This window comes from Pelodiscus sinensis, chromosome 17, assembly GCF_052426305.1.
Source record: "Pelodiscus sinensis isolate ZL-2025 chromosome 17, ASM5242630v1, whole genome shotgun sequence".
Taxonomy (NCBI): Eukaryota; Metazoa; Chordata; order Testudines; family Trionychidae; genus Pelodiscus; species Pelodiscus sinensis.
In genome coordinates this window covers 3,084,708-3,107,428 of record NC_143068.1, presented here as the reverse complement: position 1 = coordinate 3,107,428, position 22,721 = coordinate 3,084,708, and the positions used below count along the sequence as shown (strand labels likewise).

Sequence of the window (22,721 nt, the reverse complement as noted above, 5' to 3'; positions counted from 1 at the left end):
GGTTTCAATGGGTCACCCTCCCCCCCAAAGGAACGGGACCAGACCCGCCTCCCCTTACGCTGAATTGGTCCTGGCTGTGTTGCTGGGAGCTGGCTGAGGTGGAGCAATTGCCCGTGAGAGGGGGCCCTGGGGAGGGATGGGAGGGGGACTGCTGTGGGTTATGGATGTGGATGGGGCGGTGATCTCCAGCGCCCAGCAGGCCAAGGGGCTAGGTTCCCTGCTGGGGAGGCGTGGTCGCGAGCCGCAGGTGAATGATTGGATGCTCGCTGTGGGCACTGGAACAGGCGTGTGACGGGGCACCGCTGCCCCGCACTGACAGCTGCGCCGCTGTGACTCTCAGGGTGCACCACCTCGGCTGCGCATGCTCCGAGTTGGCTAGAAAGAACCCCGGGGTAGCTAGGGCCCTGGGGGAAGCCAGGTCCGGGGGGAGAGTAAGCTGGAGGTAGGCGGGGCGCGGGAAGCCTGGACAGAAAGGGAGGTGTGACAAGGCACATGGCCTGCACTGGCCCTTTAAGGGCAAAACCCAGGCCTGGAGCAAGGGCTGGATGCAAAGCCCCAGCTGAGGCAGTTCTGGCAAATGAGGGCCCAGCTGGGGGCTATATAAAGGAGAGTCCCCTCCCCCCCCCCCTCAGCAGTAAGGAGTTGGCAGCTGGGAAAGCAGGAGCTCAAGGAGCGCTGGGCAGCAAGGCAGGGCTTGGGGAGCTCTGACCAAGCGAGCGCTCAGGCTGTCGGGATCGGTGCCTGGGGCTCGGAGGGTTGTGGAGAGGCAGCCAGGGTAAGCGGGGGCAGCAGGTCCACACGCCTTCGCCGGTGATGAGTGGCCCTTGCAGATGGCAATTTGCCCCGAGACAGGGGCTCGATGAAGACTGGCAGGGGGTCAGTGAGGCAAGGTGGATTTTCCCATGCTCTCGATTGGCTGCATGTAAAGTCATCCCAGATGGGGAGGGGGCGGTGCCTGGGGTTCTGGGTCTCCGGCATGTGGGTAGTGTGTGGCATGTTATTGGTGCTGTGGTGCATGCAAGTAAGAGGGCTGGGATGGCTGATACCTGCATTGTTTTCTCTTCACTGTGTTTAGATACCCAGGGATCTAAGCATGGCCTGAGAGCCCTTCACAAAGGGCACGACCTCACCCTTGTTGGCTGCAAAGAGTTTTTGGCCATCAAAGAGACCGGGGTGGGCAATAATTTTAGAAAAGGGGCCATTGCAAGGAGCTCCTGGCCCTCAGAAACTGAGTTCGGGCTTTGGAGGCCAGGGCGGCTGAACTGGAGGAGCTAAGGGAGGCAGAGAGCTATGTTGATGAGACTTTCCGGGACACTGTAGTACTGTCCCACCTCCAGTCTGAGAGCCCCAGTGCTCTTAAGGAGGATGAAAGTCTCAAGGGAACAGAGCATTCAATGGGAGCAGAGGGAAACCATCCCGTAGTTGGGACCCTCCTCCCAGAGGATGTTGCGGTATCCTCTCGCACTGAGGATACCTCTGAGGGAGAGGGAATACCAGTTAGGAAGAGGCAGGTGTTAATAGTGGGTGATTCGATGGTTAGAAACATAGATAGTTGGATTTGTGATGACCGGGAGAACCGTATGGTCACTTGCCTGCCTGGTGCGAAGGTTGCAGATCTCTCAAGGCATCTAGATAGACTTACGTGTAGTGCTGGGGAGGAGCTGGTGGTCGTGGTACATGTAGGTACCAATGACGTAGGGAAGGGTAGGAGAGAGGTCCTGGAGGCCAAATGTAGGTTGCTAGGAAAGAGACTGAAATCCAGGACCTCTATGGTGGCATTCTCGGAATTGCTTCCAGTTCCACGCGCAGTTCCACTCACAAGGCCAGGCAGGCAGAGCTTCAGAGTCTCAATGCGTGGATGAGACGATGGTGTAGGGAAGAGGGGTTTGGATTTATTAGGAACTGGGGACACTTTTGGGAGAGGGGGAGCCTATACAGGAAGGATGGGCTCCACCTAAACCAGGGTGGAACCAGACTGCTGGCACTAAACATTAAAAAGGCCGTAGAGCAGTTTTTAAACTAAGAGATGGGGGAAGCCGATTGGTGCGGAGATGCACGTAAATCGGATGGAGACTTCTCTTAGAGGAGAATCCATTGATAGAGATTCTCTAAGCTGTAGTCAGAAAGAGAAGAGGGGAGAGGACAAACCATGGGCCAGAGCAGACAAACAACCTCATATAAAGGAATCCAATGCATCAGGGAAGGGCAGGCAAATAAGCAGTGGCAAATTTCTAAAGTGCTTCTACACAAATGCTAGGAGTCTGACTAATAAGATGGGTGAACTAGAGTACCTCATATTAAATGAGGAGATTGACATAATAGACATCACTGAAACCTGGTGGAATGAGGAAAATCTGTGGGACACAATCATACTGGGATATAAAATATATCGAAAGGATAGAGAGGGCTGGGTGGGTGGCGGAGTGGCACTGTATGTGAAAGATAATGTAGAATCAAATTAAATATTAAATGAATCAACATGTTCAATAGAATTGCTATGGATAGTAATTCTATGCTACGATAATAAAAAATTAGCAGTAGGGATATATTACCGACCACCTGACCAGGACAGCGATACTGACATTGAAATGCTGAGGGAGATTAGAGAGGCTACCAAAATAAAGAACTCTATAAGAATGGGGGATTTTAATTACCCCCATATTGACTGGATACATGTCACCTCAGGAAGAGAAGCAGAGATAAAATTTCTCAATGGCTTAAATGACTGCTTCTTGGAGCAGCTGGTGCAGGAACCCACAAGGGGAGAGGCAATTCTTGATTTAGTCCTGAGTGGAGTGCAGGATCAGGTCCAGGAGATAACCGTTACAGGACCGCTTGGGAATAGTGACCATAATATATTAACATTCAACATTCCTGTGGTGGGAAGAACACCTCAGCAGTCCAGCACCCTGGCATTTAATTTCAAAAAGGGGAATTACACAAAAATGAGGAGGTTAGTTAAACAGATATTAAAAGGCACAGTGACTAGAGCCAAATCCCTGCAAGCTGAATGGAAACTTTTTAAAGACACCATAATAGAGGCCCAACTTAAATGTATACCCCAAATTAAAAAACATAGCAAGAGACCTAAAAAAGAGTCACGGTGCGTTAACCACCATGTAAAAGAAGCAGTGAGGGACAAAAAGGTATCTTTTAAGAAGTGGAAGTCCAATCCTAGTGAGATAAATAGAAAGGAACATAAACACTGTCAAATCAAGTGTAAACATGTAATAAGAAAAGCAAAAAAAGATTTTGAGGAACAGCTAGCCAAAAACTCTCAAAGAAATAACAATGTTTTTTAATTACATTAGAAGCAGGAAGCCTGCAAAAAAACCTGTGGGTCCCCTAGACAATTGAGATATAAAAGGAGCAATCAAGGATGATAAAGCCATTGCGGATAAACTTAATGGCTGCGTCTAGATTGGCATGGTTTTCCGGAAATGCTTTTAACGGAAAAGTTTTCCGTTAAAAGCATTTTTGGAACAGAGCGTCTAGATTGGCATAGACTCTTTTCCGCAAAAGCACTTTGTGTGGAAAAGTGTCCGTACCAATCTAGACGCGCTTTTCCGCCAAAAAGCCCCGATCGCCATTTTCGCAATCGGGGCTTTTTTGCGGAAAACAAATCTGAGCTGTCTACACTGGCCCTTTTGCGCAAAAGCTTTGCGCAAAAGGGACTTTTGCCTGAACGGGAGCAGAATAGTATTTCCGCAAGAAGCTCTGATTTCTTACAGTAGGAAGTCAGTGCTTTTGTGGAAATTCAAGCTGCCAGTGTAGACAGCTGGTAAGTTTTTCCGGGAAAGCGGCTGATTTTCCGGAAAAACTGGCTAGTCTAGACACAGCCAATGATTTCTTTGCTTCAGTCTTCACGGCTGAGGATGTTAGGGAGATTCCCAAATCTGCACTGTCCTTTGTGAGTGATGAATCTGAGGAACTGTCCCGGATTGAAGTGTTATTAGGGGAAGTTTTGGAACAAATAGAAAAACTTAATGTTAACAAACTCCGAGACTGGATGGCATTCATCCAAGGGTTCTAAAAGAACTCAAGTGGGAAATTGCTGAGCTATTATCTGTGGTTTGTAACCTAGCCTTTAAATCGGCTTCCGTACTGGAAGGTAGCCAACGTGACACTAATATTTAAAAAGGGCTCTAGAGGCAATCCTGGCAATTACAGACTGGTAAGTCTAACTTCAGTACCAGGCAAAATAGTTGAAACAATAGTAAAGAATAAAATTGTGAGGCATGTAGAAGGAAGTAATTTGTTGGACAAAAGTCAACATGGTTTCTGAAAAGGGAAATCATGTCTTACTAATCTGTTAGAGTTCTTTGAAGGGGTTAACAAACATGCAGACAAGGGGGATCCAGTAGATATAGTATACTTGGATTTTCAGAAAGCCTTTGACAAGGTCCCTAACCAAAGGCTCTTGTGTAAATTAGATGGCCATAGAATAAGAAGGAAGGTCCTTTCTTGGACTGAGAACTGGTTAAAAGACAGGAAACAAAGGGTAGGAATAAATCTCACATTTTCAGAATGGAGAGGGGTAACTAGTGGTGACGCCCAAGAGTCAGTCCTGGGACTGATCCTTTTCAACTTATTCATAAATGATCTGGAGAAAGGGGTAAGCAGGGAGGTGGTAAAGTTTGCGGATGATACCAAATTGTTTAGGATAGTCAAGACAGAAGGGCTGTGTCTACACTGGCACCCCTTTCCAGAAAAGGGATGCTAATGAGACACTTCGGAATTGCAAATTCCGCGGGGGATTTAAATATCCCCCGCGGCATCTGCATGAACATGGCTGCTGCTTTTTTCCGGCTCGGGGTTTTGCCGGAGAAAAGTGCCAGTCTAGATGGGATCTTGCTGAAAATAAGCCCTTTTCCGGAAGATCCCTTATTCCTACTTTCAAGGAATATTTTGGCCTTGGAAAGGGTTCAGAAAAGGGCACCAAAAATATTAGGGGTTTGGAACGGGTCCCATATGAAGAGAGGTTAAAGAGACTGGGACTCTTCAGTTTAGAAAAGAGGAGACTGAGGAGGGATATGATAGAGGTCTATAAAATCATGAGTGGTGTGGAGAGGGTGGATAAAGAAAAGTTATTTATTAGTTCCCATAATAGAAGAACTAGAGGACACCAAATGAAATTAATGGGTAGCAAGTTTAAAACTAATACAGGCAGTCCCTGGGTTACGTACAAGATAGGGACTGTAGGTTTGTTCTTAAGTTGAATCTGTATGTAAGTCGGAACTGGCGTCCAGATTCAGCCGCTGCTGAAACTGACCGCCAGTTCTGACTTACATACAGAATCAACTTAAGAACCCCAAGCATCCCCAAATCAGCTGCTGCTGAAACTGATCAGCAGCTGATTCCAGGAAGCCCGGGGCAGAGCAACTCTGCCTCGGGCTTCCTGTAGTCAGCGCTGGTCAGTTTCAGCAGCGGCTAAATCAGGACGCCTGGGGCAGAGCAGCTGGGGTGCTGCTGGGTTGCTCCAGTAGCGCCGCTCCTTGGCACTACTGGACCAACCCAGCAGCACCCCATCTGCTCTGCCCCAGGCGTCCTGATTCAGCCGCTGCTGAAACTGACCAGCAGCGGCTGAATCAGGACCAGAGCAGCTGGGGTGCTGCTGGGTTGGACCAGTAGTGCCCAGAGCGGCGCTGCGGGACCAACCGGCAGCACCCCAGCTGCTCTGCCACAGGCGTCCGGAGAAAAGCCTAGTCTGCTGGGGGGGGCGTACTAGCTGCGCCTCCCCCACCCCAGCAGACCAGGAAGACAAGGGCGGCGGAACGAGACGCACCGTGGTCCCGCCGCCTGGGTCCTCCGTGGCTTTGCTCCCCATCTCCCTGGTCTGCTGGAGACCAGCAGACCAGGGAGACGGGGAGCAAAGCCTCTGAGGACGCCGGCAGCGGGACAGCCGCGGGGCGTCTGAGCTGTCCCGCTGCCGGCTTCCCCCGCGGCTTTGCAAAGCCTCGGGGAAGCCGGCAGCGGAGCAGCCCAGGCGCGCCTGGGTTGCCCCGCTGCCCCCGCGGCTTTGCAAAGCCTCGGGGAAGCCGGCAGCGGAGCAGCCCAGGGGTGCCCCGCTGCCCAAGCCCCCCCACGGCTTTGCAAAGCCTCGGGGAAGCCGGCAGCGGAGCAGCCCAGGCGTGCCTGAGGTGCCCCGCTGCCCGAGCCCCCCCGCGGCTTTGCAAAGCTGCAGGGGGGCTTGGGCAGCGGGGCACCTCAGGCGCGCCTGGACTGCTCTGCTGCAGGCTTCCCCGTGGCTTTGCAAAGCTGCGGAGGGAGGGGCGGGGGGGGGCTCGGGCAGCCCAGGCGCCCCTGGGCTGCCCGAGCCCCTCCGCGGCTTTGCTCTGCGTCTTCCTGGTCTGCAGACCAGGGAGATGCAGAGAAAGCCCCAGAGTACACGGGCGGCAGGACTGCGAGGTCCCGCAGTCCGTGTACTCTGGGGCAGCCCCGTTCGTAACTGCGGATCTGACGTAAGTCGGATCCACGTACGTCGGGGACTGCCTGTAAGAGAAAGTTCTTCGCACAGCGTGTAGTCAACCTGTGGAACTCCTTGCCAGAGGAGGCTGTGAAGGCTAGGACTATAACAGAGTTTAAAGAGAAGCTAGATAATTTCATTGAGGTTAGGTCCATAAAAGGCTATTAGCCAGGGGATAGAAATGGTGTCCTGGCCTCTGTTTGTCAGAGACTGGAGAAGGATGGCAGGAGACAAATCGCTTGATCATTGTCTTCGGTCCACCCTCTCTGGGGCACCTGGTGCTGGCCACTGTCGGCAGACAGGATACTGGGCTAGATGGACCTTTGGTCTGACCCAGTACGGCCGTTCTTATGTTCACTTCACCAATTTTTGAAATGGCTCCGGTTTGGATGTTTTTGTTCTCCCCCACCCACAGACCCTGACTGGCCTGGAGGTGGGGGAGCGCATGAAGTCTTTGCCCCTCCCCCTCAAGAGAACTGCTAGCTGTTCTGAATAGCTGGCCATTCCCTCTAAGCACCACCCACCCCTGGTCGGCGAGGAGACTTCGCATGCTCCCCAGCCCGACTGGCCTCTGTGGGCTGGCTTGGTGGGCCGGACCCAGCCCATAGAGGATCTCTTGCCTACCACTGGGACAGAAGATCCTCAATTATTGGCTGGATTTCCTGAATGACAACGGCCATGGTAGTGGACCTGGCAGCCCGGAGAGCAGAGTGGGTATCAGTTGTCCCTCTGAGAGCAGCCCTGGAAGCGTTGGCTTATCATCTTGAGACCTGTCTGCAGTCACAGTTGGTATTTCTGAGTAATTTCCGTGGCCGTATTTTGCTAATAGCACTACAGAATTAGCCACCCTGTCTAGCAAGGTGGAAGAGCAATACACTTTATGGCAATGGCATCCGTCCATTTGTCATCTCTGTTGGAATGGTTGGTCTTGGATTGCTGTCGCTGCCTGTTCTTTTGGTTAAGTGCTTCTACTACTAGGGAGCTGGGAGCAGGGAGTATGAAGAGGAACACAGGGGCCTTGGAGAGGATGAAATATTTGCAGTCTGGCCTCTTGCTTGTAGGTGGTGTTGAGACACCTCTCTAGGGAAAGGGAATCACTAGGTGACTTGTCTCAGGAAATTCACCAAGGGAATTTCAGGATTCACTAAGGGAATTTCTCTGATCTGTCCTATGCAGATTAGACTACATGCATACCAGGAGTGTTGTGAGTCAGACACGAGAAGTCATTCTTCTGCTCTACTCTGAGCTGATCAGGCGTCAGTTGGAGTCTTGTGTCCAGTTCAGGGTGCCACATTTCAAGAAGGATGTGCAGAAATTGGAGAAGGTCCACAGAAGAGCAACGAGAATGATGAAAGGTCTAAAGCACATGAGCTACGAAGGAAGACTGAAAGAACTGGGCTTGTTTAGTTTGGAAAGGAGAAGACTGAGGGGGGACATGAGAGTGAATTTCAGGGTGTCACAAGGAGGAGGGAGAAAAATTGTTCTCCTTGGCCTCTGAGGCTAGGACAAGAAGCAATGGGCTCAAATTGAATCAAGGGAGACTTAGGTTACAGGAGGAAAAACTTCCTGCCTGTCAGGGTGGTCAAACACTGGAATAAATTGCCCAGGGAGGTTGTGGAATCGCCCTCACTGTAGGTATTTAAGGGCAGGTTAGACAGACACCTGTCAGGGAAGTGTTCTTTGAATCCTCCTCTTTCCTGTGATGGGAATGCTGTTCTCACACGGCCACGTCTGCTGCTTCAGCTGCTCTGTGCTGTACACCACATAAGAATGGAGGGCACGTTGATGGTCAGAGAGAACATTGTGCAGAATCAAGTGCAGTAAAACTCTTACCAAAGTGTCAATGTGATGACCCGAAACTCTGGTTTTATGAAGAATAGTGATAGAAATGTAGCCGTGTTACATACTCACAGACATCTACCCTTCCCCGCCTCTAATATCATTAACTCACAGGCATTCACCTTCCTCCCCCCCCCCACATTCCCCTTCTGTTCTGAAATGTGATTTGTCATATGTGTTCATTTTTTTAATTGTATCCTTTGGAATATATGGTTGTGACTATTTTCTTCCACTATTTGATCTGAGGAAGTGGGTCTGGCCCATGAAAGCTCATCATCTAATAAACCATCTTGTTAGTCTTTAAAGTGCTACATAGTCCTGTATTTTGTTCTGGTTTTATGGTCAGTCTAAGGGTGGGCGAATGTGTGTTGACTTGGATGGGTGTCAGATGATGGGAGTGTGCTGCAGTCAGGGGTTATGTGTTTTGGGGGGTTGAATTCATGTGTGAATTGTGTTGTGCTGGAAGAATTGTGTGGATTTGTATGGGTGGCAGGCATGGGTGGTGAGATATATGGGCTCATGGTGCCTATGCTCCAGCAACATTCAGAGCCAGGGGCCCTGCTCCAGCAGTATTTGGAGCTGGGTCTCTTCCCCCGGCCCTGCCTGGAGCGGGCCCTGGCCCCCACCTGCTGGCCTCCGCACGCGTCCCCCCTGGCTCCTGGCCCATCCCTGCCGTGTGCAGCTCTGTCGGCTCCCCCTTGCCGCTGCGCACTGCTGGCTGCTGCTGCTGGCATTTACAGGTGAGCGGGAGATGGCTGGGCCTGACGTGATGTCACGACCTGGGACTTTAAAACTGCTCTGCGCGGCGTTGCACTGCGTGGCCTAGCTCCATGTGGCCTAGCTCTGCGTTTGGAGTTTGGGGATTTCTAGGGCCGGAGCACAGACTCCGGCCCCGCAAAGTGGAAGGCAGAAGGGAGGGGAGGGCAAGGAAGGGGGAAAACTAGGGGGAAGGGGTGAGAGAGGAAGGGGGTGGGAGAAGAAGGGGCTTGTGCAGAGGGGGAAGGGGCTTATGGGGAGAGGGAAGAAAGGGGAAGGCACCAAGGGACAGCCTGGAGGAGGGAAATGCCAGGGGCCCAAGTGGAGACAATGAGGGAAAGGGCAGGAGGGGAGGTGTCAGTGGGAGGGGGACAGGGTGATGCTGGGAGAGAAGAGGGTAAGCGCATTGGGGGATAGAGGGGAGATGCTGGGAGAAGGCTTGAAAGAAGGGGTGGGCATTGAGAAAGGTGGGGATGGAGCAAGTTATGTGAGGGCACAGGGGCATGAGGGCAATGGGGGCAGAGGGTGGTGAGGGGGTGGGCATCAGGGAAAAAGAGAGCAAAGGGGACAGGGGCAGTGAGGGAAGGGGGAGGCACCAGGAGGGTGCAGGTGCCAGGGGGATTCTGGGGTGAAGCAGAAGGGCAGACACCTGCAGCGGAGGGACCAGCACCAGAGGAGAGAGGCAGGGCAGGTGTGCAGACAGAGCCTTAGAGGGAACACTTCTCCCAGCCTCTCTGTCCCCGAGTTAATGGCACACACATTGGGTTAATGCAATTGCAGGATAGTTGTATGAGGGGGCTTTGGTGGGGGCCAAACTAATCCCTGTTGGTAGGAGGATGGTGGGAAAAGTCCTTCAAGAGGGGTGACATGACACCTTTTACTTCTGGTCATGTGTCCATCTTGCCCCGAGTGTGTTCCCTCCAGAGGCCTGGTTAACAGGGGTCAGGGGCATGGTTAACAGGGCTCAGGGGGTTTGGCTAATGGGGCACCACCAAATATCATACAAACCTGCCTCCTCTGGTGGCAGGTGAAGGATTTACACTGCGGTGAGAGGTTATTTGTGTGTCGGTTGTGTTGATTTGTACGGGGGGTGGTTCTATGTTCTGTGAGATCTGTGCTGACTTGCACAGACGATAAATGAGTGGTGTGTTTGGGGTTCCGTGTCCTGGGACATGGGTATGGCTGTGTGGGCGCATGTTGCAGCCAGGGGCTGTTTGTGTTTGGTGTATTAGTGTGTGCTGGTTGCATTGCTGTGATGCCTAAGTTTTGAAGAAATTAGGAAGTTGTGCCAAGTAATCTGCCATCTGAGCAGCTTCCCTCTGATCCCCAATAAACTTCTGCATGCAAATTAGCTGCTGAGTAAAGGGGGTGGTCATGCCAGCTATGTCGGCCATCACAACGGTCTGGGATGCTTGGCCTGGCACAGGCAAGCCCCTGCTGTCACATGACTATAATTCACAAGTGAGAGTGGCTCGGGATTCACGAACTAGAGAGTAACAGGCCACAGCATCCCATTGGCAATGCGCTCTGGGGCCACTGGACCCACAAGGAGCGCTTCAGCGCCCATGCAGCCGTTCCCACCGCTTCCCACCAACAGCGGTGACCGTCCTGGGATCCTACGTTAGCGACTGTCGCTGACCTCTGGCAGCCTGGCCAGACTCCGCACTTCCCAGCCCCCTACTTGGGCAGCAGGGCCTGTCCCCGATGCAACTGCACAATGGGCTGCGCGCGGGACAAGCGAGCCAGCAAGCCGGTCAGAGACACAGGCCCGTGTGCGCACGTGGCAGCAGGGTCGGTGTCACCCCGGTTCCACCGCAGCGTGCACGCTCTCCGCACGTGCCGGCATGGTCAGTGTCACTCCGGTTCCTGGCTGCAGTGTGCACGCACCCAGACCCCGCATGCGGCAGCAGGGTCGGTGTCACCCCGGTTCCCGGCAGCAGTTTGCACGCTCCCCGCGCGCAGCGGCAGGGTCAGTGTCACTCCGGTTCCGCAGCAGTGTGCGCGCTCCCCCTGCGTACCGGCAGGGTCGGTGTCACTCCGGTTCCGCCGCAATGTGCCACTTCCCCTGCACAGCAGCAGGGTCGGTGTCACTTCGGTTCCGCCGCAGTGTGCGCGCTCCCAGATCCCGCATAGCAGCAGGTTGGGTGTCACTCCGGTTCCAGCCGCAGTGTGCACACTCCCCATGCGTGGCGGCAGGGTCGGTGTCACTCCGGTTCCGCTACAGTGTGCATGCTCCCCGTGCGCGGCGGCAGGGTCGGTGTCACTCCGGTTCCGGCCGCAGTGTGCACGCTCCCAGATCCCGTGCGGCGGCAGGGTTGGTGTCACTCCGGTTCCAGCCGCAGTGTGCACGCTCCCAGATCCCGCGCGGCGGCAGGGTCGGTGTCACTCCGGTTCCGGCCGCAGTGTGCACGCTCCCAGATCCCGCGTGGCGGCAGGGTCGGTGTCACTCCGGTTCCGGCCGCAGTGTGCACGCTCCCAGATCCCGCGCGGCACCAGGGTCGGTGTCACTCCGGTTCCGGCCGCAGTGTGCACGCTCCCAGATCCCGCGCGGCGGCAGGGTCGGTGTCACTCCGGTTCCGGCCGCAGTGTGCACGCTCCCCGCGCGCGGCGGCAGGGGGACGCGCCCGGCCCAGGCGCTGTGGCGGGAGCCGTGCCGCTGCGCGCGCAGGAGGCGGGCCCGGAGGGGCAGGTGGCCCCAGCGCGCGCTCTGCCTTTAAGACTAAGAGCCCGGGAGAAGCCGCAGGGGAAGAGCGCGCAATGCGCAAGCGCAAACGACTACGCCTGCGACTTGCCAGGGAGGAAAATGTCACGCGCACGCGCGTTTCCCGCTGAGTGGAGCGCCGGTCGGCGGGAACTTATTTGGCGGCGCGGGCCGGGGGGGGCCGCTGCGCACGCGCACTGCGTGCCGAGAAAGCAGGTTTCCGGGGTGAGTTTTCTGACGCTGCCGGAAGTGTCCGCGGTGAGGCGAGCTGAGCGGAGCCCCTGACCAGTGCGGTTCCCGGCCTCGCGCAGCGCGGGCCCATGGAGCCGGGCGCCTGAGGGGAGCGGGCCTGCCCGACATGCCAGCCGGGCCCTCGGGCGCAGGTAAGGCCCGGCCGCGCGCAGCGCCGGGCTCCGGGCGGCCCGGGGCCTAAGGCCTGGGCGCGGGGGCGGGCGGGGCGTGACCTTCAGGCGGGGCGGGGCCGCTGGGGGCTGCGGGAGCCGCGGCGCTTCTCGGCGAGCGGCCCGTTCCTGGGTGGGGCGGCCGGCCCCGCACTCGGCCTGTCCCCGCCCGCCCGGCGCTGCGGCCGCTCGGGGGCTGGGGCGGGAGCAGCCAGCGGGGCCCGGGTTGGGTTCCCCAGGCGGGGGAAGCGCTGGGCTGGTTCCCGGGGCGGGGGGGGCTCCGTCCCTAGGGGTGTTTCGGACCCGGCTGGGCTGATGGAGTCGGGCTGGTCCTCGGTGCCTCCCGAGGTCTCTTGCAGCCCTGGTTCTGTGGTCTCGTCTGGCCGGCTGTAGGGTCACCAACTCTGCCCGGATCATCATGTTAAACAGCAGCCAAAATGAGACCAGCGTATTGTGGCCTTCAGAGCCCTAGACCGAGATCCCCGACTGCCTTACCTCCCTGTCGGTACTTGGGAAATGGTTAAGTGAGAGAGCGCCATGTAATCCTGGCAAGTGAGCGCACGCATACGCTGCAGAAGAAGATACTTCCAAAATCACTATCAGTCTGATCTAGGGGGGGGGAATTCCTCCTTGACCCCACATTAGTGATGTGAAATGTCATTTAAAATATTAACTAGTTAAATTTATATGCAGTGCCTACTGTCTGGTTACTTCTTTACACCCCCTACCCCACGTATGGCAATCAGTTGGAACCTAGTATGTGAGCAAGAACTGGCCAACCAAGCACCCAAGAGAGACTGCTTGGTGTTATTGCAGAGCCTCGATTCTCCTTATCGAATGTTGCATCTCCAGCCACGGCAATCCCTGTTGCTTCAGAGGAAGGAGATGAAAACAAATATACCCAGAATACACTGTGGTGCGGGGAATCCTTTCTGACCCCTGCAGGTAACATTTAGGAATATAATACATAAACCAGATGTGAGCCTCAAGGCTGCTGAGCCTTGCTCCCTACCATCAGGAGCAACTGTGTTGTTTAATCTTGCTCTTAATTGATAGGGAGTTGAAGAAATACGGTGGTGCGATTATTGAATGGGAGAGCAAGACAAGGGGTAGAATTTTCAAAACTGATCAGATGCTTAGGAATCTAAGTCCCGTGAACATTCAACAGGACTTAAGCCTTGTCTACACTTCATTACACCAGTTTAGCTACATTGTACTGGTCTATGACACATGTTATGCCTTGAGCACCATAGTTAGGTCAACCTAAACCCTGATGGGGAGGTGCTAGGTTGATGGAATTTTGCTGTGGAACTAATGACTGCCTCTTGGGGAAGTGAAATAACTACCTTGAGACACCCCCCTCTTGTGTCAGGGTAGGATGTATAGGCACCACGGCAGCATAGCTACGGTGGCTTAACTGTGCTCCGGTAGTGCAGATTAACCCTTAGGCTCCTACTTGCAGAAGCAGCATCTCCTAGGCCAGTAAATGCAGTTTCTAAAAGGGCAGATTATAGCACATTACAGAAGTGGTTAAAAGTGGAATTGAAGGGGGTGGTGCCTCGAGTCATCTTGAACTTTTCAAAAGTTTTAGCTGGGGGCCCCTGAACTTCTGCCATCCTAACTTCACAATTTAGTTGTATGTCTCCCAGCAGACTTTCATTCTGTATCTACTCTGGTAAAAATCTTGTTACCTGCCTCTATCCCAGTGGGTTTCAGGCAATTCCACATGTCAAGTTAAGTCTCGGCTTGACAAAGCACTGGCTGGGTTGATTTAGTTGGAATTGGTCCTGCTTTGGGTAGAGGGCTGGACTTGACCTCCTGAGGTCTCTTCCAGCTCTATGATTCTATGTTTTCCCCTCCTTTAGGGATATGAGGATGTCAAATGGTTTTATAAATCATGTTAAACCTCCCATCCATACTATGGTGTAGGTGTGCATTGTTCATATCCATATTAAAGAGACTAAATCAAGTGGTTTGATTTGGAAGTTGTGCCTACAGAAGTAATGGGATAATATATGTTTTCAGCACCTTTGGAAACCAGGCTACTACTTTTTTGAAGTTAAGCACTTCATAGTTTTAGGAGCTTAGATTGAGGTACTTTGAAGACTTTGGCCACAGTTGGTTGCCCAAGGTCTGTCAGAGCAGGGAATAAAACGCAACTCCCTTGATTCTCTGTCCTATGCGCTTTTTGTTTCTAAAGAGGCTTCTCTCACTTCAAGAGGAAGAAATCAATGTTTTACGCTATCTAAAAAGCAGTTGAGAATCCTCGTTTTCAACTGCCAAAACATTAATTTCTAGTTGAAGTGGTTTCTACAATAACAGCTACTAAAATCAAGCCAGAGTTTAAATGGATGTAGAGGAAGCAAGAAAGAAATCCAAATGACCTGGCCTATTAAAATATTGTAAGCATCCCCACTTTTAATAAATTTTAACAAATTTTTTAGCTTTAAAACCTTTCAATTGCTCCCCTAAAGATATTTGTACCTTCTCTGTAATTCTCTGTAAAATTAGAGAGGGTGATTTTTGTTCTGTTCTTTATCTGAGGACATAAGCACTTCCTGTTTGCAGTACTTGAGAGGCTGTGAAATAGTTTAATGAAGTTAAGTGGAGGAAATTTATTTCAATTATTTTTTGTCTTTCTCCAAAGTCAGATATTTCACCTATCACTTTGAGTGGTGATAGCAAGTTAAACTTGAAGATAGCTGAGGTTACATCACTATGAAACTTGAATAGCCTACCAAGTTTCATAGGGACAGCTGCCGAAGTACAAATATTAACTTCTGTTTTGGACCAATTTCAGTGATTTTGTTAAATTAAAATTCAAGAATTCACCAAAATATAAAAAGAATTATTTACATAAAATTTGTTTTAAAGTCTGATCTCTGTCAACTTGCCATGGATATGAACTGTTTATGAATTCTTGTATCAGTAAACTCTCCCACACAGTGGTCCTAAAGTGATTATCAGAAAGATATTTCCTATCCCTGGTGCTCTTTTTAAGTACTTGTAATCTGAAAATTGTTATAAATCAGAGCAAGTTCTTTCAGTCTTTTGCGATGCCGAGGCATAAACTGTTTTAGGAACAGTAACCGTCGTTTTCCTGTTTCAAAGATGAAGGAAATTTCTAATTTGTTCATTACAGCCAAATATCCCTCAGCTAAGTGCAAGGGGCAAATGCATTGGCATTCAGGGTCTTTGAATTGAATCCATGTAACGAAATAATCCCCACAGTCAGGAAGATCAAATTCTGCTGAGTTTTTGACAGGACTGACCACATTGAGACCACAAGTCTGATGTGGCCATTGTTAGATGCACATATACTTGCAAATCCTTAAGATCAGGCAGTCAGCTGTGATCACAGAGCGCTGGAGAAGCCCTTCCCTTTCTTGAGTCCTGTCCTATTCCCAGGACTGTCCTTTCTCCACACACAGCAAAGTTACATTCTCCCCATCCTCAGAAGATGGTGGGAGAAATCAAGCAAAAACCTGCTGCCTCTGCTCTACTTCCAGAGAGGATGGAGCCAGTCATGGGAGGCTGCAACTTGCCAGGAGTGCAGCTCCTAGTTTTGGCTATCGCTTTCCCCTTTGAAGGATTCTCAGAAGAATCAGGGCTGGGGATTCCTGTCTCTCCTCCAAAGCTTGCGCATGGATTACATAGGCCTTGTGTGCATGTGCATTTGTTTTCAGTATAACCCAAGGTAGGACTATACCAGGGATAAGGAACCTTTTTTCAGCCAGGGCCCACTGAGACACAGAAAAATCTGTCAGGGCAACATACAAGCCAACCCCCACCCCTACCCCCATGCACACTTAACTCGGAGGCTTGGGGCTTGCTCCTGCAGCAGCCCTGAGGCTTGGGGCTTCTGGCGTGGAGACTTGTTGCAGGCCCAGTCAAGTTAAGATGGGAGCCGAATCCAGGCTGTAGGTTCCCCACCCCTGCTTTGTACTGATATAACACCTCCCCAGGGAGTGGACACTCGTATCTGCACTGAGCCCTTTTTGGGGGGGGGGAAGAGAGTTACTATGTTTGTGACTGAACTAACAAATACACTCTTCTGTCCTCGTGGAGGTTTACCAGAATAACTGCCTACCCCTCCTGTAGGGAAGTATCCCAAAACATAGCAATGCCTGTTTTTGACACGTGGCAGAGACTAAGTGACTTATCCAAGGTCACGCAGGAAATGTGTGGCAAAGCAGGATGAACCCAAGTCTCCTGAGTGCCAGGCTACTGGTATAACTTCCCATGTAGACAAGGCCTTGGTCCTCAATTAGCTGGCACTGTCTGCTTGTCTACCCTCATATCCCCTGCTTCTACTTGTGGTTCATCTATTTCCCCTTCAAGGAGCGGGCTGTCTTGCAATCCTCTTCTCTCCAAGCTTTAGGTCTGTCCACTGTGCTCCAACACCTTCAAAAACAAATACATTTGCTTCCTTGGGTACATGTAGGGAGGGATATCTTTCCTGCAGACTCGGTATTTGATATTGACTTCATTAGGAATGCATCTGTCTCCTACCTCGGACCAGGCAGCAGTCAGTCTGGAAAACAACAGCATATCAGACTTACGCTTTCAGCAGTGCTGTCTGGAAGCCAGCACTGGGCGGTTGCTACCCTGAGACTTTGCTCGCTTACAAAGCGGTTTAGGTGGTGAGGCTTCTCCTCAGAATCGCTGCTGTCTCTGCAAACCCTGCCTCGTTGTTTGGTGCTGGGTCTCTTAGAGAGAAAGTTGAGTGGAAATGTTTTGAACAAGTAGCCTTTTACTTCTCTTGGCTGGCAAGCCACATTTTTACCTTCCCCTGTTTGTTTCCTAGAAAGTGGGCTAGCACAGTAATTCCCACCCTTTCCAGACTATTGCTTCTCTTGCAGGAGTCTGATTTCAGCCCTGGCTGACAGGGGAGGAGCTTTGCCTTCAACATGAATCTTAGCTTAGTGGGGGCCCTACTTGCCATCCCCTAATGCTGACTCTGCACTTGTGGCTCTCCCTAAACTTATCCCGTGCAACCCCCCTGCCGTCCAGGGATCACTGTGCCAGTTTATAAAGCAGTAACTGTCACTGCCTGTATGCAACTTTAGTTTTGTGCTGACTTTGCTAATGCTTTTTGTGCATCCTGTTGTAAAACTAGGCAACTCTCCAGATATGGTGACATAGTCTTGGAAGATCTCTGTCTACCTAACGAGAATTGCTGGGAATTGGATCCCACAATTTCTAGGGATGTTAAGTCTGTAAGCAGAGCTGTGACATTCTTCCTCCTGTAGCTCAAACTTAAACCCAAACTATAAGCCTTCATTGAAGGCAAGAGCATCTGAGGCTTTTTTAAAACACTTCAGTGATTATTTTATGTGATTGTAACTTAAAGCTCACTATGTGGGTGACTCAGAGCTTCAGCAGTGTGTATGCAACCCCCAAATGATATCGTACTTGTCTTCTAAAAAGGGTAGCCTTAGAAATAGCCTGCTCAGCTGTGCTCACTTGAGTCTTGACTTAGTTATTAGCTCTTAGAAGAGTGATAGATAGTTCTTTTATGCGAAAAATCATCAAGTTGAGTTATTCCAGTACTCCTAAAATGTAAGGTGATCATTCTGTTGAACTTACTTAAGTCTTCCATGTTTTAAGTTTCAGGGCTGCACGATGAACATCATATCTCAGGTCAAACACTTGAATCTTGTTTTATCTTTTTGAATCTTGCAAATTAATTCTAATGATGAGTGTGGAGGACAATGTGGAGCTTGTGTGCATGGGGAAATGTGAAGGAATCAGTGGGGCCACTGGATGATCATGTTGCTAAAGGAACACTGGAAGAAGATAAGACCATTGTGGAGAAACTAAATTAATTGCTTGCATCAGTTTTTGTTACAGAGGATGTGATGGAGATTTCCATATCTGAGCCATTCTTTTTAGGTGATCATCTCAATGTGGGACAGTTCCTCAGATTTATCTATAGAGGAGGTGTCCAGTTAAATTAAACAGTAAGGAGTCACCATAACCAGGTGCTGTTCAAATGTGAAATTGCAGAACTACTAACTTTAGAACAGCTAACGTGATGCCAGTGTTTGAAAAAGGTTTACCAGACTATAATTGCCAGAGTTGCTTCTGGATCATAACTTCATTACCAGGCAAATTGATTGAAACTGTATTAAAGAACACACTTATCAGATGAACATGGTTTTTTTGGGGGTGGTGGTGGTGGAGGGTCAACACAGCTTGTTGCAAAGGGAAATCATGCCTCCCCAATCTCTTAAAATTCTTTGAGGGGGTCAAGAATCATGTGGCTCCTGGTGCCCCAGTGCATGTAGTGTGTTGAGACTTCGAAAAAGCCTTTGAAAGGGTCTCTTACCAAAGGCTTTTAAGCCAAGTGAACAGTCAGGAGATAAGAGGGAAATTCCTTTCATGGATTGATAACTGGTTAAAAGACAGGAATCAATGAGTAGGAATAAATGGTCAGTTTTCAGAGTGGACATAGGTAAATTGTGGTGTCCCACAGAGGAGTGTACTGTGAGCAGTGCTGTTCAACATATACATAGCTGATCTGGAAAAGGAGAAATGGTGAGTTGGCAAAATGTGTAGAATAGTTAAATCCAAAGCAGAATGTGAAGTGTTACAAAGAAGTCTTGCGAAACTCAGTGACTGGCCAGCGAAATGGCAGCTTGAATTTAGAGGCCATAAATGCAAAGTAAAGCATTAAGAGCTGGGCAGCTCTTATTACATGTACAGTCCAAAGGCGCAGCAGTCCCAGAATGGCGTGAGCCGGGACCGGGTCCAGTGGCCGGGGCTGGTTGTGGGCAGGGGCTACTGCTAGAGCAGCCTCCCCTATATCAGAGGCAGAGGGGGAAGGCAGGCAGCACTGTGGAGATGGTGCTGGGGGAACCGGCTTTTAAGCCGGCTCCCCTCAGAACTGGTTCCTACCCCCCCTTGCTGCCTCTCATACAATGGCAGCGGGGGGAGGGGTGGGAAACGAGTACTCCACTCGACTACCCAATAAATGTAGGCTTCTCAGGTAGTCAAGTAGTCAACTACTTGCTTATCTCCCTATGATGCATATTGGGAACCACAAACCCAGCTATACATTAGGGCTACGTCTACACTGGCCCCTTTTCCGGAAGGGGCATGTTAATTTCAGCGATCGCAATAGGGAAATCCGCGGGGGATTTAAATATCCCCCGCGGCATTTAAATAAAAATGTCCGCCGCTTTTTTCCGGCTTTTCTGAGCGTCTACACTGGCCCCGATCCTCCGGAAAAAGCGCCCTTTTCCGGAGGATCTTATTTGTAGGAATAAGATCCTCCGGAAAAGGGCGCTTTTTCCGGAGGATCGGGGCCAGTGTAGGCGCTCTTTTCCGGCTTTTCTAAAAGCCGGAAAAAAGCGGCGGACATTTTTATTTAAATGCCGCGGGGGATATTTAAATCGCCTGCGGATTTCCCTATTGCGATCGCTGAAATTAACATGCCCCTTCCAGAAAAGGGGCCAGTATAGACGTAGCCTAGCTGTTACCACTCAAGAAAGGGGTTTTGGAGTCCTTGTGGATAGTTCTCTGAAAATGTCCCCAGAATGAGCAGTGACAGCCTAACAATGTGAGGAACCTTTGGGAGAGTGATAGATTAGTAGTTCTCAACCTACTTATGGGCAGTGCCATCCGCCCAGAGACTGCTCCCCATAGTGGGGCCACAAGGCAGCAGTGCAGGATGTGAGGCAGCCAGCAGAGACCAAGAGGGACCCTACTGCACCGGCAGCCCAGAGTTTGACCCTGTTGGGCTGGCTACCTGCAGCCCGGAGCTGAGCTGGGCTATGTGCTACATGCGGGATAGATCTGAAGGCAGACAGTATCACCCTTCCAGGATAAAAATCTGTTTGGCATACTGTGTGCAGGTCGGTCACCCATATAAAAAAGGATAAATAGGAAAGGTACAGAGAAGGGCGCCAAAAATGAATAGGGGCATGAAACTCCTTCCATCTGAGTAGAGAATAAAAAGACTGGGGCTTTTCAGCTTGGGAAAGAAATGACTAAGGGGAGGATCTGAGAGAGGTCTCTGCAATCTTGATGGATCTATAGAAGGTGAATCGGAAGTGTTATTTCTCTTTCACACCACACAACAACACAGGCACACCCAGTGAAATTAATAGGCAGCAAGTTTAAAACAAAACTGCTTCACACAGTGCATAGTCCATGTGTAGTACTTCTTGCCATGGCTGTTGTGAAGGCCAAAACTATAATAAGATTAAAAATAACCTATGTAAGTTCCCGGAGGACTGGTCCATCAGTGGTTATGAGTCAGGATTGGCAGGGATGCCATCCCATCCTCTGAGTGTCTCTGGTCCCTGAATGCCTGGAGCTAGGAGTGGACGGCAGGAGTGATGATTGTGTTCTGTTTGTTCCTTCTGAAGCACCTGGCACTGGCTGCTGTTGGAAGACAGGATACTGGTCTAATCCAGTATGGCTGTTCTTAATTTAGTGGCATAATTATAATATTTTAGTTTGTGTGGACTTTTATTTCAGAAGAAGTGTGTCAACAAAAGGAATACTGTGAGTTTCCTTGTGTAGACAAGCCCTGAGAGAGCAGAGGATAAAATTAAGACCAGCACATGTTGTATAAATTGATTTTTTTGATTAGTTCTATTGCAGGAACATTTATGGGCCATGTTGTGCTAGGAAGAGTACATGTTTTATGTACCTTCCTTTCTCCTTGGAAAAGAGCCTCTACCCCAAAAGAGTTTACAATTTGAGTGACCGACTTATGTGAAATGCCAAATAGCAGTACTTGTTAATGTACTTTACAGTGAGCCCTCGCTACTTCGCGGTTCGACCATCGCGGATTCACGACTTCGCGGACTTTTTTCATTACATTATGTATATACGTGAATCCGCGATGGTCGAACCGCGAAGTAGCGAGGCTCGCTGTATACATGTTAAATATACATGTCCCTACTTCGCGGATTTTCAACTATCGCGGTCGGGTTTGTAACCTATCTACCGCGATAAACGAGGGTTCACTGTAATACGTATGTGCACGTAGTGAAGACTTTGAGACATCACAGCAGATCCTGTAGAGAAATGGAAATTGTTTTTCTTTCCAAGTTTCATTGGGTTTGTGGGTTAGTGATGTTTGAAAGTACCTTTTTTGGATGTTTGTTTCGTTAACTTGTAAGAAAAGAGGGGGCTTATTTAAGTGGAACGTTGGAGTGCATGCTACAATTCACTCATTTTCTTAGCTAATTCTTTCCCAGTAGTCCCAGGTCCTTACATGTAAAGGGGCAGAATTTTACCTGCCTTCCCCAAGATCATGTCTGCAGATCATCTTAACTTTTTAATAGCTTGTCATTTCTTTGAAATCTGTCATGTGACCCTTCCTTGGTACCATAGGTGTTGCCAGGGCCTAATGTGTATTAGCACCACAGCTTAAATTCATGGAGTACTTCTGGAATTGAACTCCATTCAAAGCAAAAAGAGGTGTTAGAACAAGAACAGTGTTTGTTCCATAATTGCTGGGAAAGAGCAGGAGTTATTTAAAATGACACCGGACCATCCTATAATGCAGGAGAGGTTCAAGAGGTGGAAGATTGATGTCTGAGCTGTAATTTCTACTTGGAACTTAATTAACAGATTTCATATAGTCAACATACTGGTTCTCTGGACTCCATTTGAGACCTCTTGGAGTTGAATGGCTGCTGTTCGATATTTTTTTCCCCTGTCCAGTTCTCAATGGATGTGAAGCATTCATTTGTCTCTCTTAAATCTGTAATGGGTATGTTCTGTGTCGTCCAGCCAGAGTTCTATTAATGTGTGCTGTAAATACGTTTAATAATGGCTTCTTTCTCTTGTTGCAGGTACTGCTTGGCCAGTGGCATAGAGACACTATGTACTCAGAGTGGAGGTCCCTGCATCTCGTCATTCAAAATGATCAGGGTCACACCAGTGTACTTCACAGCTATCCCGATAATGTGGGGAGGGAGGTGGCAAATGCAGTGGTGCGTCCCCTTGGGCAAGCCTTAAATACACCGTCTGCAGCTGGGAGCGAGAGTTTACTAAAAACAGATAAAGAAGTAAGTGTCCCTCACCCAGGTTCTGATTCTGTTTGCATAGTAACTGCCACGCAATGATTGATGTAGCTTTCGGCCGTGTAACTTTGCATTTTTTTAAAGAATCCGAGATCTCTGAAGTACATTTCGAGTCCTAAATTAGTGATCTGTAGAAAGTTTTTCCCAACAGCAAATTCATAGCATAAGTCAATTCCATTCTCTTCCTCACCAGGGAATATTATTTTCTGTGCACTCTACCTAGCTGGAGAGCCTCCCTGTCTGGAGAGCTACTAAAGTTGCTACATTTCTTGTTTTCTGTTCGGGCCAACTTCTTAGAATTTATGGCACAACAGACAAATATTGAATACCATTTCTCAGTCCTAGACAGCAACCAACATGTGCGCAGTGTCTTTACCTATTATTTATCAGCATTAGGAGTATTTACTTTTCCTAACACTATAATAACCTGTCAGTTACGTTGTTCAGTCTTGTACTGTGTTAAAAAGTATGAAGAGCTGTTGTCAAATTTCAGGTTGGCTAAACTGCCAGTT

The 22,721-nt window shown here is 50.1% G+C and overlaps 1 protein-coding gene across 7 annotated transcripts in view; it reads left to right on the top strand.

Moving 5' to 3' along the window:
* The first annotated feature begins 673 nt into the window (after positions 1–673).
* The window catches only part of RALGAPB (Ral GTPase activating protein non-catalytic subunit beta), a 118,487-nt gene continuing 96,439 nt past the window's right edge, over positions 674–22,721 (top strand). For 4 of the 7 annotated variants that reach the window (XM_089769807.1, XM_089769806.1, XM_089769805.1 and 1 more), the window contains exons 1-2: positions 11,844–11,987; positions 21,979–22,194. In XM_089769807.1, coding sequence (XP_089625933.1) covers positions 11,865–11,987; positions 21,979–22,194 — 339 coding nt within the window. In that variant the 5' untranslated portion in view covers positions 11,844–11,864. The other 3 variants (XM_075900745.2, XM_075900742.2, XM_075900744.2) reach the window with 3 other exon arrangements.